General features: G+C 42.7%; 1 protein-coding gene across 1 annotated transcript in view; it reads right to left on the bottom strand.

Moving 5' to 3' along the window:
- Nucleotides 1-16,978, bottom strand: part of Majin (membrane anchored junction protein) — a 39,406-nt gene extending 22,428 nt beyond the window's left edge. The window contains exons 1-2 of the mRNA XM_021152160.2: nt 16,739-16,978; nt 6,366-6,482 (exon numbers count right to left, since the gene is read on the bottom strand). Of these exons, the coding sequence (XP_021007819.1) occupies nt 6,366-6,466 (101 nt within the window). The 5' untranslated portion in view covers nt 6,467-6,482; nt 16,739-16,978. The remainder of the gene's footprint in view (nt 1-6,365; nt 6,483-16,738) is intronic.
- Between the last annotated feature and the right edge of the window lie 339 nt (nt 16,979-17,317).

Raw genomic sequence — 17,317 nt, forward strand, 5'->3', positions numbered from 1 at the left:
GTCAAGAGTAGGAGATTTTGCCCCAGACTCAGAGGAGCCAGACAAATGAAACTGAGGAGAGGCAACTAGCTATGTGGTAGATGTAGACTAGAATAAATGAGTTATAGAAGTTACAAGCTAGTTGGGGAACAAGTCAAAGCTTATGGCCTAGGCATTTATTCATAAATAATCAGGTCTCAGAGACATTATTTCAGGAGCAAAAAGGCTGGGTAGAAAAGCTTGTGGCTAAGATATGTCCTGAACTTGGTTTACTTAGGGTTCTGCACGTTATACAGACACCACCTGGGCCTGGACAGCAGCAGCGTTACAACCCCTTTGTGGGACAGCCCTGAGAAACTAGCAAAGGGGAATCTTTAGAACGGGTAGAACTTCAAGCAGTGCACATGGTCATATATTTTGCTTGAAAGGAAAAATGACCACAAGTACAATTGTTCTGATTCATGGACTGTAGCCAGTGAGTTGGCTTGATTGTCAGGGACTTGAAAAAAAACATGATTGGAAAATTGGTGAGAAATGAATCTGGGGAAGAAGTATGTGACTAGATCTCTCTAAATGGGCAAAGCAGTGAATACTTGTGTCGTATGTAAATGCTGATCCAAAGGTGGCTTCAGCAGAGGTATTTAATAATCAAGTAGACAGGAAGATCTGTTCTGCGGACAGCCAGCCTCTCCCTTTCCTTTCCAAGCATCCCTACTGTTGCCCAATCCCATGAACAAAGGAGCCATGGTGGCAGAGATGGGAGTTATGCATAAGCCTGACAACATGGACTTCCACTCAACAAGGCTGGCCTGCTTAAAGTTGCTTCTGAGTACCAGATCTGCCAAATACCAACACTGAGTCTCAGATCTGGCACCATTTCCCAGGGTGACCAGTCAGCAACCGGTGGCAGGCTGACTACATTAAGCCACTTCCTCCATGGAAAGACAATGTTTTTTTGTTTTGGTTTGGTTTGGCTTGGTTTTTTGTTTGTTTGTCTTTGAGACAGGGTTTTTCTGTGTAGCCCTGGCTGTCCTGGAACTCACTTTGTAGACCAGGCTGGCCTCGAACTCAGAAATCCGCCTGCCTCTACCTCCCAAGTGCTGGGATTAAAGGCATGCGCCACCACGCCCGGCTTGAAGGACCATGTTTTGTCCTCACTGCAGTGGATACTTATTCTGGTTATGGATTTGTCTTTCCTGCATGTGGAGCTTCTGGCACAACCACCATCCATGGACTTACAGAGTGCCTCATCTACCATTCTATTACTCCATATAACATTGTTTCTGGCACAGGAACTCATTTCACAGGCAGAGATGTTCACCAGTGGCCTCACAATCATGGAAACCACTCGTCTTCTGTTCCCCAACAACCTGAAGCAGCTGGCCCAATACAAAGATGGACCTGCCCTTTGAAGACACAGTTAAAGTGCCAGCCTGGAGAGCTACAGCAGGGTTCTGCAGAAGGCAGGCTATACTTTGAATCAGTGTCCAATATATGGTATAATTTCTCAGAGAGCCAGGATCCCCAGGTTCAGGAATTAAAGGGTGGAAAAGGGAATAGTTCCACTCACTATCACTCTAGTGATCCACAAGGAAATTTTTGCTTCCCGTTTCTGAGCCCTTGAAATCTTCTGGCCTAGAAATTTTGGTTCCAAATGGGGGAGCACTCCTGCCAGAAGCAAAAACCAAACATTCCTTTGATCTGAAGCTCAGACTTCCCCCAGCCACTTAAGCCATCAGGCTAAGAAACAAATAACAGTGGTAGGTGCAGTGATTGATTCAGATTACCAAGGGGAAATTGGATTGCTTCTACACAATGGAGGTAAGAGAGATTATGTCTGAGTGCAGAAGATCCTTGGTGCTAGCATGTTCTGTGATGAAATTCAACGGGAAACTATAACAGCCTAATCCAGGCAGGATGACAAATGGCTTAGACGCCTCAGAAATGAAGGTATAGGCCATTCCTCTAAGTACAGAACCAAGACCTCCTGAGGTGCTTGCTGAGGACCGAGGAAATATAGAATGGGTAGTAAAAGACAGTAGTTATAGATGTCAGGTAAGACCATGGGATCAGTTGCAGAAACAAGGGTTAAACTTGACATAAGTGTTTGTGTAGATACTTGTGTTTTCTTTCTTTGATTTCTTTATCATGCAATAAACATCAATAAAGAGACTATCAGTGGTTATCATCTTTAAGTTTGAAATACTAAAAGAATGTCACTCAAGGTACATTGTCACCTATTCTAAAATTTGTAATACATCTACAGTTGTGCAAGGAATAGTTATATCATGTTAGATATATTTATGACTGGGTTAAAATTTTATTCTATAAGTTCTGTCCCTCTAGAGAACCCTAACTAATACAATATGCAGTAAGACAGGAAGCATTATGGAAAAATACTTGTATTTTCTAAAAAATTAGAAAGGTGGGACATGTCCAATCAAGGAAAATAACTGACAATATTTGTTGTCAATAATAAGTTTTGGGTTTTCAAGGGAAACGATTGAAATTTGGAAACTTATATCCATCACTGTGGATTTTGATAGCTTTCATAACTTAAACACTCCCCAGATAAGACTGGTAGCACTATTAACAAGTATTACTTAATATTTTATAAAAAACAATTTGTTTTTATGTACATTGGTATTCTGCCTGTATGTATGTCTGTATGGGGGGTGTCAGATCCCCTGGAACTGGAATTATAAACAGTTGTGAGCTGCCATGTGAGTGCTGAGAATTGAACCCAGGTTCTTTGGTTAAAAACAGCCAGTGCTCTCAACCACAGAGCCATCTCTCCAGCCCCAACATCTATTACTTGGTATTATATAATGAATTCTGTCATTCTTTGGACAATCTATATAAGTCAGTGAACCGACATTGTCCAGATGACTAGTGGAACGCTTCATATTTTAACATCAGGCTGAGTAAACATTCATCAAGACACAACCCAGGCCCTGCTTAGTGGCACATGTCTTTAACCCCAGTCCTCAGGAGGCAGAGGCAGGTGGATTTCTGTGAGTTCAATGCCAGCCTGGTCTACATCATGAGTTTTAGGACAGCCAGTGCTACACAATGAGACTCTGTCTAAACAAAACAAAACAAAACAAAACAAAACAAAACAAAACAAAACAAAACAAAAATCCCCCATATCCAGAAACTCAAAAGTTGGAGATGGTAGTTGCAAGCCAGCATTCAAGAAGCTGAAGCACAAGGATGCTTGGGCTGTACAAACAAAGAACCTCAAACAAGAGAAAGCAACCAATGAATCTTAATGTAGTAGATTCAAAACTGTAATCATAATTTCAGATCTTCAATGCAGCTAACCTTAAACTGCCATGTAAAAACCCCAAACTCCTACTTGTCCAAGTTTTTGCTTCTGTTTTATGGTACTACAGATTGAACCCACTACATTCTAGCTAAGTGCTTTACTAGTGAGCTAAACCTTCAGCCCAGGTAAGATTTATATGGCGTCAAGAGAATATCTATAGTAACCTGAAAGGGCTATTAATATATTCCTACCTTTCCCCAGTACAGATCTATATGAACTGGACTTTCTCTCATATCATCCCCAAACCAAAATATTTTCAAGACTGAATGTCCAAGCAGATACAATATTCTAGTGCTGTTTATTTTTGAAGATTTTATTTTGTAAGAGTTTGCATGAGTGTAGGTATACATATATGAGGTCACATCTGCTTGTGCATATGCAAAGACCAGAGAAGAGTGTCAGATCCCTCAGAGCTGGAGTTACAGGCACTCATGTGAATCCCAGCTCTTTTGTGAGTGCTAGAATTTGAACTCTGCTTCTCATAACTGTGCATCAAGCCCTTTTAACCACTGAGCCACCTCTCCAGCCTCCAATACTCTAGGGCTCTTCTATTAAGCTGGACATTAATGAGATTTGTAGAAATGTAAATGTATGAGTTTCTGTATATCACGTGTGTACATGTCCTAGGAGGCCACAAAGTGTCGCATCCCTGGGAACTGGACTTCTAGGTGATTGTGAGCCACCTGATCTAGGTGCTGGGAACTGAAGCCCAATCCTCTGCAAGAGCAGTAAGTACTCTTAACCACAGAGCCTTCTCGCCAACCTCTTGGCGCTTCTTATTACATTCTGGACATTAAAAACCTCAAAGATGCGTGATTTGTAAATACTTTCTCCATCACTATTGTTAAAATAACCTTTGACAATTTTAAAAAATTAAATAGCCAGAAGTGGTGACAGAGACCTTTAATCCCAGAACTGGGGAGGCAGAGGCAGGGGAAGCTCTATCCATTCAAAGCTGGTCTAGTCTATATAGAGTTCCAGGCCAATCAGGGCTACAGAGTGAAACTCTGTCTCAAAAATCTCTTTAAATAATTAAAAAATAAATTCCAATTTATTATTTCTTTTGCTGCTTGTTTCTTTGGTGTCTTAGTAAACCAATGCCAAATCCAAAATTAAATCCAAGCCCAAAAGAAAATTTGCTCATTTATAGAACTGACGTATTGTTTGCTGGCTTGCTTGCTTGTTTTGAGACAGAATCTCGCATACCCCAGGCTGGCTTTGAACACCTGACTCCCCACCTCCATCTCCTCAGTGCTATGATTACCAGCATGTGTCTGGGTTCTTCTTCATTTTTAATGAAGTGCCTGGAATTTCCCTGACACATTGTATCTGCTCAGCAGTTCCAAGCTCTCATGTCAGGCATCTCACAACTGACTGTGACTCAAGTTCCAAGGAATCCCATGGCGATCCACATGCAAAACGCCAGCCATAGACCAGGACTTCATCTGATAGAACATGTTTAAAAAGCCTAGTGTGGTGGTGTAGACTTCTGATCCCAGCATCATACAAGACCATAAGTTGGAGATCATGGCTGCACATCAAGACCCATCTCAAAGCAAAACCATAAGCAAAATGAATGAAGTTTTAATCTCTTTCAGCAATGATTTATAATTTTCAAGGTACAATTTATTGTACTTTGATGCTTTTAACATTATTTTAAAGGGAATTGTTTTTTTTAATTCCTGTTATTTAATAATTTGTGTGTACGTGTGTGTTTGGGTGGATATATTTGCATGCGTCTGTGTCCTTAAAGGCTTTCTGTGAATATGATTATCTCCTCTTCAAGTCAAGATAGTTTCCTTCTTTTCAGCTTGCATACTTTACCTTCTGTCAAAGAGCTCTGCCTAGAACTCCAGGGTCCGCCTGAATACAAGTGCTGAAACGGGGCATTCTGGATTTTTCCCCTGTTTTTTAATTAATTAATTACATGTATTTATTTTTGAGACAGGGTTTCACTATGTAGCCTTAGCTAGCTAGAACTGGTTCCTCAGACCACACTGACCTCGATCTCATAGAGATCCACAAGTCTCTGAAATATTTATTTTTAATCATGTATATATGTGTGTCCATGTGAGTGTATATGTATGGATGTGTGTGTGTGTGTAGATAGGTGTCTGGAAGTGTGTGAATGGATATGTGTGTATATGGATATGTATGGGTGCATGGATATGTGTGTGTATATATAGGTGTATAGATGTGTGTGCATATGTATGGATGTGTGTGGATGTGTATGAATGTGTAAGTGTATGGATATGTGGGTATATGGATATGTATGGGTATGGGTGCATGGATATGTGTGTGCATATGTATGGATGTGTGTGCATATGTATGGATGTGTGTGGATGTGTATGAATGTGTAAGTGTATGGATATGTGGGTATATGGTTGTGTGCGGGTTCCCTCAGAGGCACCAGGTGTCATATCCCCTGGAGCCAGAGTCATAGGCAGTTGTAAGTCACTTGACTTGGGTTCTGAGAATCTTACCTTATTCAGGTCCTTTGGGAGAGTAATACACACTGCTGAGCCATCTCTCCAGCCCCTGTTTTATTTCATAGATAGATATATAGATAGATAGATAGATAGATAGAGCCTGTATGTCTGTCTGTGTACTACATGCATGTGGCGCCTGTGGAGGCTAGACTAGAAGGCATCAGAGCCACAACAAGTAAAGTTACAGGAGAAACCAGCACAGAAGTTCAGGGAACAGAAGCAGCATCTGGAAGAGACATCAGTGCTCTTTAACTGACAAATAATTTCTCCAGGCTATTTACAGTTTTATGTATGTATGTATGTATGTATGTATGTATGTATGTATGTATGTTTTCATATGAGGCCAAGCAGAAATAATTCTGAGAAATATCTCCTCACAGGTATATTGTCCCTAATTTAGGAAATTGTATCAACAGCAAACATAATGAATCCTAAGTACCCGGGAAAGAGCCTGGTGGCCAGGCGCTGGTGCAGTCACTTCTCTGCACTGAGGGAGGCAGAGAGAGGATGACCTGGGGGAACGCAGGTGCATGTGCTTGCATGAGCTCTGTCCCTATCTTTCCAATTACCTGATACTGTTGCCATATCTGATTTTGAACTTATACACGTTGGATCCTGCATGAAGGAACCTTGTCTCTGGAAACGGGTAGGTGAATGGTTTTAAACTCATTGTTTTTGATGGCAGCCTAAAAAAAAAAGTAGAAATATTAATCAGTAATAAGCTAAAGATGGCTCCTTAAATATAGGAAAGGAAGCCTATTTAATTCACAGCATCTCTTCAGGGGTAAAATGTTCAACATAATATCAGTGGCCATGAACCAGGCTCACTCAGCACAGCTGTTGATTACGTGGACCATTCTCTTACCCATATAGTGAGGATACATGCTATAGTGAGGATACATGCTATAGTGAGGATACATGCTATAGTGAGGATACATGCTATAGTGAGGATACATGCTATAGTGAGGATACATGCTATAGTGAGGATACATGCTATAGTGAGGATACATGCTATAGTGAGGATACATGCTATAGTGAGGATACATGCTATAGTGAGGATACATGCTATAGTGAGGATACATGCTATAGTGAGGATACATGCTATAGTGAGGATACATGTTATAGTGAGGATACATGCTATAGTGAGGATACATGCTATAGTGAGGATACATGTTATAGTGAGGATACATGCTATAGTGAGGATACATGCTATATTGGAACCATATTTGTATAAACGCAAAAAGAGAAAATTCAAGTTTGTTTGGTTTTATTTATTTATTTTTTTTTTGAGACATGGTTTCTTTTGAGACATGGTCTAGCCCTGGTTGTCTTAGGACTCACTCTCTAGACCAGGTTGGCCTTGAACTCAGAGATCTACCTGCCTCTGCCTCCCAAGTACTGGGATTAAAGGCGTATGCAACATTCAAGATTTCATTTTTCATTTTATGACTGTGCTGATTGGTTATAGTGTCTGTTGTTGACTTGACACTAGCTAGACTAGTTTGGAAGAGGGACCCTCAACTGAGAAAATGCTTCCATCAGATTGGCCTGTGGGCCAATATGTGAGGCACGGTCTTGATTAATGACGGATGTGAGCCATTGTGGGAATTGTGGGAAGTGCCACCGTTGGGCAGGTGGCCCTGAGTTGTATGGGAAACGGAGCAAGTCAAGGCGAGCTATACAGTGAAAGCATTCCTCCATGGTCTCTGCCTCAGTTCTCAGAGCCTTGGCTCTCCCTGATGATGAACTGTAGCCTCTAAGCCAACCCCTTCCTCTCCTAGTTCTTTTTGGTCATGATGACGTATTGCACCAACAGAAAGCAAACCAAGACAAGTCACATTTTGCATGAGTTCAGAGATAAAAATCAGCGAGACTGATTTTTCTACATGCCAGAAGAGGGCATCAGATCCCATTATGGATGGTTGTGAATCACCATGTGGTTGCCGGGAATTAAACTCAGGACCTCTGAAAGAGCAGCCAGTGCTCTTAACTAACCTCTGAGCCACCTCTCCAGCCCACACCTCCAGCCTCTCTAGGGCTTTCCTGTAGTTTAGAAAGTTTACATGTTAAAGCACCAATCATAAACATTGCAGTTTCTTGGCCTTTACTTGCAGGACTTTTAATAATAAAGAGGTCTAGAGTTTCCAAGGATCAAAGTTACCGAGTTGTATACAACTCCTGGACATTGATTTTAATAGAAACAACTGAGATATAATGAACACAAAACAGAATTTTTGGTCAGCCCTAATGTTCCTACTGGATTTTTGAACATCAGTCTCTCTTCTCTTCTCTCCATCTTTTCCTCTTTAATAAGAAACATTTCAGGCAAGTCCTTACTTTGTAAGCCAGGCTGGCTAGGAACAGTGTAGCCTAGGCTGCCTTCAAACTCATGGCAATTCTCCACCTTAGGCTTGAGCCTCAGTTTTCCTACACAGTGACAATGGCTGTTTTTGCTTTAAGAACAAAGGGTCCTATGTGGTTCAGACTGACCCTGAACACAAAACAGGTTTTGTTTTTTAAGATTTATTTATTTTTATTCAAGTACACTGTAGCTGTCTCCAGTACAGCTTCACTGTAGCTGAGCTACTGAGCTCAGGGATCTTCCTGCCTCAACCTTCTAAATAGCTGGTGATGAGGTTTGGTCTGTTGCTATGTATTTTAATACTAAATTCTATATCTCAAAGTCTAGTTGTCTCAAGACAGTGAATTCTTCATTATGCCAGCTTTTGTTGTGAAAACCTAGCTCCTTAATTTAAAACTATTGGTTGATTAAAGAGGCCTACAGCCTGTAGCTGGGCAGAAGAGAGGTAAGCAGGGCTTCAGTTCCTGGGCTTGGTGTCTAGGGCAGAGACCACAGAGGAAAGTGGAGGAAGAAGGAAGGTACCATGGGGTAGGTGGATCCTGAGGGCATGACCATGAGAGCCAGCCTGTTGGCAGAACATGACAAATAATGTCAGGGTTATTGACAGGAAAGTAGACAAAATAGCACAGAGGGTTGATATCTGCCCAGCTCTAATTCTTTAAGGCTTATTATAAATATAAAGGTTTTGTTTCTTTTATTTAGGAACTAAACCATCTAAGGTGGGGTAGAAACCCCCAAACAATATTTACTGAAACAAGCTGGGGTCTCAGGGTGTGACTAGCTAACAACCACTTTTACTACCCCCTATTCTGTGTTCTGAATAGGTATTCTCTCACTTGCAGCTTATGCAACAGGCAGCATAAACTTGACAGAAGAGGAAGCTGAAGTACTTCTGAAGGAGTGTATGTCCATCAACTACTTTGTTAGCCTAACTTCTTCAAGTTATAGAGAGGAAGAAACCAAGATTATAAACATAAACTCACACTACTGAGTCCATATGCTTATGCATCCCAACAAAGCCTTGAGCTCACTAATGTGGTTATTGTGGTCCAGACCTGCCTCCCATTCACAACAACCTTCCTGCCTCAGTCTCCCAGAGTTCTGGTATTGCATGCATACATTGTCACAGTCTGTACTCGTTTCATTATTTTTTCCTCTGTATCTTACACCCTTTCTTTCTGTTCAGCAGAGAAAAATCTGTGGCAACATTATAAAAGATATGTGCAGAGCAAGGGGGGGAAGCGGAATGAGTTGGGCTGGAGTGAGCAGAGGTCCTGAGTTCAATTCCCAGCAACCACATGAAGGCTCACAACCATCTGTACAGTTACAGTGTACTCACATACATAAAATAAATAAGTCTTTTTAAAAAATCTATGTGCCAAAGAAACTGAATTTCTTGAAATTTCCAAAGTTCAAGTCTGGGCTGTAAGTAAGGAGGTATCCCAGTGTCTGATCTTGGCTGTTTGGAGGCAGGGACTATTTAGAGTAGAATTTCAGTCAAAAATGAAAAGTAATTTCTGCCAATTGCAAAGCTACCAGAGAGGAAATGCTGCGCACATCCTGAGGGGAAAAATGGTAATTTTCCCTTGCTCAGGGGATGGCAGGAATCCAAGGTGAAGTGGATCAGCGTTGGATTCAGATGATTTTTCTAAGTAGGCAGGGAGCCCACCTAGTGAGGCTTAGGTTTGCCTCAGAAACTCAAGTTATTCAGAGCGCTGCAGATCCAGTCATCTTCCCACAGCCTATGGCCTGGGGCACGTAAGAAAAAGAAATGAAGGACATTTGCTAAAAATGAAAGTCCAAAGAGTAAGCTTCATGTGTTGCACCATGGTTGGCTGGCTGAGAAAATAAAAAACAGCTCTCTTCTAGCTGAGGCCTGTCCCTATTAATTGCTGGCTGCCTGCTTCAGATACAAACACCACACAATAATTACTTCATTTGAAAATAAAGATTAGACAGCATAGTCCAAAACAACCCCATGGCAGTAGTAGCTCAAGAATTTTATAGGGCTAGTTTCCAACTTTTGCTACTGTAGTGACAATTCTAGAATTTCGCTTTCTCAAAAAATAAAAATTAAAAAAAAATTGAAATGTAAATAAAATAACCAATAAAATTTAAAAATAACATTTGAAATGTAAATCAATAAAATAAAACAATAGAAATATTATAAAAATGTGCTTTTGTTTTAATCCCAGATGTGAGATGTGGGGCTGCTTCAGGCTGACCAAAGCAGCTATGATTTGCCTGGTCCTTCACTGGGGGTGTGGTTTTGTCAGCTCCAGATAGTTTCTGCAGTTGTGTGAAGTTTGGAATCATGGGAAATTTTCTTTTCTTTTTCTTTTTTTTAAAGATTCACTTATTTTATTTATATGAGTACACTGTAGCTGTCAGATACACCAGAACAGGGCGTCAGATCCCATTACAGATGGTTGTGAGCCACCATGTGGTTGCTGGGAATTGAACTCAGGACCTCTGGAAATGCATTCAGCGCTCTTAATCGCTGAGCCATCTCTTCAGCCCCCTGGGAACTTTTCAGAGAGTAAGTAAATTCTAGAACCTCAATAGGCAGGGTTGGTGGTTGGTGGTCATTTAGGGGGGGTGGTTGTGGTTAATTGTCATGTTCAAAGAAGAAACAAAATGAAGGAAATTAGATTCAGGGATCTCTATTCCCCCCCCCCCAGTCTATCCTTCTTTCTCTTCTATTTAGTGATGGGGGTAAGACAGATGGGGTGGGGAGATAAAAGGTGGGAAAAAAAGAAGAACCCGCAAGCAACCAAGACCAGCTGAGGACTACTGTAGTCATGGTGACATTAGGTGTCAGTAACTATTAAGTTGATGGGACCTTACAGAATAAAGGTCAAAGTCTAAAACTCTGGATGGAAGAAAACAAATCCAGGAAAGTTACAGGAAGCTGTACATCAGACATAAGAGCTTAGGAGACCACACCTTTGACTTGTTCTTTTCTTTTTTTTTGGAGGGGTGGTGGTGGTGGTGGTGGTTCGAGACAGGGTTTCTCTGTGTAGCCCTGGCTGTCCTGAAACTCACTTTGTAGACCAGGCTGGCCTCGAACTCAGAAATCCGCCTGCCTCTGCATCCCGAGTGCTGGGATTAAAGGCGTGCGCCACCACGCCCGGCTAGCCTGTTTCTTTCAACGAGATTTTTGCAGACAGGGCACTTACAGTTCAAACTATTTAATTTTAGAGGACACTGAGGGAAGCAACCTCAGCAAAGGAGGGATGTCTGTCTCCGTCACAGTGCTGTCTGGACGGATTGTGAAGAGTATGCTTCCTAGTTGGGCGTGGTGGCGCACGCCTTTGGTCCCAGCACTCGGGAGACAGAGGCAGGCAGATCTCTGAGTTCGAGGACAGCCTGGTCTACAGAGAAAAACCTGGTCTCAAGAAACAAAGACAAAACAAACAAACAGAAACAGTATGATTCCTTTGGTCTGCGAAATTTTCACCACAGCCTATCATTGTTCAGTCAGTTTATTAAATGATATCCTCTTCCCTCAGGTAATTCCAGGAAACTCATTCTGGCTTAAATATATTAAACCAAAATATCAACTTTTCTGATTAGTTGTTATTAAAATTATGATTGGGGTATGAAGAGTTAAGCCACATGATGCATTGTTTTCAAGAGCTGGGCAGGGTGAGTGGTGTGTGTCTTTATTCTCAACAGAGGCAAGATGATCTCTGAGTTTGATGCCAGCCTGGTCTCCATGTGAGTTTCAGGTTAGCCAGGGCTACACAGAAAGCAAAGAAACAGTGTTAAGTGTAGGTTTAGTGGCATACACCCTTAATCCCAGCTCTCCAAAGGCAGAGGTAGGTGGATCTGTGAGTTGCAGGCCAGCCTTGTCTACATAGTAAGACCCTGTCTCAAGAAAAAAATGTGTTAAAATATAAACAGGAAGAGACTGATGGTCAGCTCCAGATTCTTGGATGCTTCCGTGCTTCGTAACATCATCCTGTTCTTTTACCTGTTTCTTCTGATCCTTTCTACTAAGACATAACCTTTAACATTGGCCTCTGTGCTGCAAAAAATTTGCCTTTAGAGCTGTGTCAGATTTGATTTTGTTTAGCAGGGAAGGGTAAACAATAGTTGTGAAGATACTCTGAAAATAAAATTAAAATGTCTTAGGAAACAACTCAATAAATCAGAAGTCAAACTCTTAAATGACTCAGCTAAGTACACCTTCCATTTCTCCTTAACCACACTGAGAGCGAATGGAAGCTACCTCTGCTGAATAGGTAGGCCCCAGACTGTGCTCCTACTCTAGAAAACAACATTTCCTTTTCTCACTACCCTACCCAGTATCAGGTCCAAAAGAAACTGGTGACAACTGTGGTGGTGTCTATTAGCATACCAAGGCGCATGCTGCATCCCGCCTCTCCCCAGCTCTTCTCACAAGGTCGCCTACCCTAAGCTTCTCAAGTTCACCTGTCCCAGGAATCATTTTGATGTAAAACTGCAGGTAATAGGAATTTTTATTTTTATTTTGGTTATACCAACTGGGTCTACTGCTTAAAGCAGTAAACTAGAAGAAAGAGAAGCAAAGTTGTAGTTTCAGAAGGGCAAATGGCAGAAGAACAGCCTCATCAAGATAAAGAAAGCGCCTTTCACAAAGCTGAGCTATGAGCCCTGTGTCTCTGAGATACATAACTCAAGGGCCTTAGAGGCAGAAGGAGGGGACATGAAAGTGTGGAAGAAAGCTTCCAGGACACACAACTTTGTTCTTGGCATGGAACAGTGGAACACTCTGAGGAAATTAAGTTAATAGTAAAAATGTAGTTGGTTGTGGTGGCTTGCACCTGTAATTCTAGCACTGAGGAGGCTGAGGTAGGAGGATGGCTGCAAATTCAAGGGCAGCCTGGGCTACACAGCAAAACCCTGTCTTAAAAAAAGAAAATAAAATGAAAAAACAAACAAACAATAACAACAAAATCCAAAAAGACCTCCTCATTATATAAGGGAAGAAAACTTCACTCAGGAAATTTGAAATATTTTAATAGCTTTAATTCAATTTTTGGTGAGATATTGGGGATATAAAATTGTACTCACTAAATTTATGAAGACAGGCAATTTAGTGAAACTCAGTCTTAAAAACAAAGGCTCACTTATAGACTTCTTGCTCAGCGTTCATGAGGCCCTCAGTTCTATCCCTACTACTACACACACTAACCTGACAGGTCTACCCTGAGGTCATCTGACTTGGGCAGAGTTACACAGCAAGGCTAAGACTAGGCCAGCAGCCACATGTAGTGGCACACACCTTTAATCTCAGAATTTCTTATTTTGTTTATAGGTACAAATATGCCACAGCAAATCCAGGAGGTCAGAGGTCAGTTCTGCCACGCGGGACCCCTAGATGGAACTCAGCGGCAGGCTTGGCAGCAGGTACCTTTACCCACTGAACCATGTCACTGGCCTTAGGCATTTTAATATCTGGCTGCTAGGAAGAAAAGGACAGAAGCTGAGCGGTAGGTAGAAAGTTGCTGCTACCTGGGACCTGGAGCTTTTGTAGCGATAACTGGACTTGAGATGCATTACATTAATGGAGGAGAAGGATACAGGAATCAAGGATGACTTCTGGAAACTGGGTAAGCAATAGTGCTTACTCTTAACTGCCAATTCTGGAGAAAAAGCTGTAGGGGCTAGAACCTATAGCTCTGTTTCTGTGAAGTCTGACAGGACTTATACACTAGCTAAATGGTTATACTGAGGAAGCAGTGTCCTCCTCTGCAAGGGATGGAAACCAGGATGGAAATACAAAGTCGAGTCAGCAGTGTGCCAGTGGCACTGGAAGTTGTCAGAAGGGATGATATCATCTAGGGAGGAAGTGCAGAGATGGAACAAAGGCCTTCCTTATGAGGCTGTTTATGGATTATAGAGCCTATCCAAATCAAAAAGCATTGAAAGGCATCATAGAAGCCGCTGGCCTTTATGCAAACACATGCATGCACATCTGTACTCATCTGTACACATCCTCACGTTAACGTGTATATAAATAACACACACACACATACACAAACATGCACACTAGATGGTTGGTGGCTTTTTGTTTGTTTGCTTGCTTTGCTTTGCTGTTTTGACACAGGTTCTCAAGCAGCCCAGACAGGCCTTTAACTGCACCTAAAGATAATCTTAAATTCCTGACTCTCTTGCCTGTTCCTTTCAACTTCTAGGATACAGCTGCCTAGTTTACTGTAGTAATGTGTGGTGGTTTGAATGAGAATGGTCTCTATAGGCTCATGTTTGAATGTTTGGTCCCCAGTTGACACACTATTTGAGAAGGATAAGAAGGATTAGGAGGTATGAATTTATTGGAGTAGGTGTGGCCTTGGAGTAAGTGTGTTGCTAAGGATGGGCTTTGAAGTGTCAGGCCCTGTGTGTCTCTCAGCATGTTGCCTGTGGATCAGGATGTAGCTCTCAGCTCTGTCTCCAGCATCATGCCTGCTTGACACTATGATAATGGACTAACCCTCTGAAACTGTACACCAGCCCCAATTAAATGCTTTCTTTTATAAGTGTTGCCTTAGTCATGGTATCTCTTCACAGCAACAGAACAGTAATGAAGACAACTTGAAACAAGAGATGAACAGGGGGGCTGGTGAGATGGCTCAGCGGGTAAGAGCACTGACTGCTCTTCCAAAGGTCCTGAGTTCAAATCCCAGAAACCACATGGTGGCTCACAACCACCTGTAATATGACACCCTCTTCTGGCGCTTCTGGAGACAACTACAGTGTGCTTTCATATAAGAATAAATAAACAGATAAAAGAAACGTGATTTAAAAAAAAAAAAAAGAGATGAACAGGACCACATTACATAGACTCCTGTTGTTCCAGACAGAAGCTATCAGTAGGGTGGTCTTTAGTGATAAAATAGAACTGCAGTGTAGAGAGACCTGAAAGATGCCAACTCATGATCCAGTTACTTGACCAGGTGAAGGACAGGGACAGTCAAAGATGACTCCTGTGGCTATGCACCATGGCTCACACCTGAAACCCTAGCCCTCAGGAGGATGAAGGAGAAGTGTTATGAGTGTGAAGGCTGCTTGGGCTCAAGAGCCAGACCCTGTTGTTAAAAAAGGAAAGAAAGCAGACAAGATAGCTCAGAGATGAAAGTGTTTGTCATACAAGTGTGAAGACCAAAGTTAGGGCCTCCAGCACCCATGTAAATGTCTGGTGACTGGAATGCCAGCCTCAGGAGGCAGAGACAGGGATCTCCACAGCAAGCTGCCTAGCAAGACTGGTTGTACTCACAAGCTCTAGGTTTGATTGAGAGGCATCACCTCAATTGATGAGGTTGAAGAGTAATGGAGGTCAAATTCTAACATCAACTTCAGGCCTCGTACACATGTGAATACACATACACACACCACATACGCATGAAAATGAAAAAAGAAAAAGAAATGTTAAAAAAAAAAAAAGCAAACCCAGTTTGCTGAGAGCTACCCAGTTACCTGAACACCTATCCAAAGACATACACATGCCCTTCCTGGGGTCAACAGGGAATCTTAGGAAAGAAATTTCTTCAAATATTTTTCTTTAAATATAATTGTTTTTGCTATTATTGTTTTGTGTATATCGGTGTTTTGCTTCTATATATGTCTGTACACCACATTGAGCCTGGTGCCCACAAAGGCCAGAAGAGGACATCAGATCCCCTGCACCTGAAGTTACTGATAGCTGTGGACCCCCATGTGAGTGCTGGGAATCAAAACCTGGTTCCTCTCAGAGGAACCTGTGCACTTAGTCTATGAACTATTTCTCCAGCCCCAGAAAATAGGTCAGTCGCCCATCCCTGTGATCCTGGCACTCAGGGTGGAGGCAGGATCAGAAGTTCAAGGTCATCCTTAGCTATGTGCTGAGTTTCGGGCCAGCCTGGGTTACATGAGACCCTGATTCCATGAGTATCCAAACCAAAAACCAAACAAACAAAACAAACAAAAAATAAAGAAATGAGCAAAACCACCAAGCAAGAAAGACTGCAAAGCAAAACAAAACACAAGAAAAAACAACAAAACATGTGACAGGAAACATTTCAATGGAAAAGTCGTGTGTGTGTCTGTGCTCGTGTGTGTGTTTGTGTGTGTGTGTGTGTGTGCACGTGCGTGTGTGTGTGCACTATTAAACCTGGGTTAGGGAGTAGTTATAAGCCAGAATGAACACTCCCTTTGACTATCTGGAAGTTTCTGTACAGAAGGACTGGGTGGGGGGAGTGTCTGAGAAAGCTGGATAGGTGTCCCTGGCAACCATGGCAGCGCCCTGGCCATGAGAGGCTTGAAGAGCACTCCCCAGTAGCCCAGAAGACATAGCTCTCATCATCTCTGAGCTGGTTACCATCTGGAGGCTCACGGCGGCCATTCCCCGCCACTGCCACCCCAGCTCTCCACACTCTTCGAGCTTCCATCCTGCACCAGTGCCCAGCCTGCCCTTCAAGGCCTTAGAGCCAACCGCCGGGTTGGGCAATCCCCAAGCCAGGCCTCAGGGACCAGGGGTCCCTGCAGAGGCTGCGTGTGGGGCCCGGCCCAGCAACTCCCCTCCAAAGCCCGGGACACCAGCAGCGGGGCGGCGGTTACCTCAGCCTCGATCGCTCAGGCGCCGACCGCCACACTTGCCGCTCGCTCGCACACTGACTAGGGTTCCTCCAGCACCTCAGAAAAGTGGCCACGCTTGACTTCCTGCTCAGAAATCTTTTTTTTTTTTTTTCCAGAGAGGACGTCGAAGTCAAAGGACTGCGGGCCAGGGACTCAGGTTCTCGTCGGTCTCCTCTGAACTCGCTCGGCCTTTAGCTTGATGTGCACAGGCAAAGCCTTGGAACTTCCCGCCAAAGCCTCCGCGCACGCGCAGATTTGAGGCAGGGCGGGGTTTCACAAAACTGAAGCCTGCGCAAGAACACCTAACTTCTGAGCGTCACGCGCAGCCTCGTGACCTATCCCTTGGCTATGTTATTGTTTCTTTAAAAAAAAAAAAAAAAAAAAAACTTTCTCGCACCGGGCGTCCCAGCACTTGGGAGGCAGAGGCAGGCGGATTTCTGAGTTCGAGGCCAGCCTGGTCTACAGAGTGAGTTCCAGGACAGCCAGAGCTATACAGAGAAACCCTGTCTCCAAAAACAAACAAACAAAAACCGTGTGTGTGTGTGTGTGTGTGTGTGTGTG

This window comes from Mus caroli, unplaced genomic scaffold, assembly GCF_978045245.1.
Source record: "Mus caroli unplaced genomic scaffold, Mus_caroli_1 scaffold_20, whole genome shotgun sequence".
In the NCBI taxonomy this organism is placed as follows: Eukaryota; Metazoa; Chordata; class Mammalia; order Rodentia; family Muridae; genus Mus; species Mus caroli.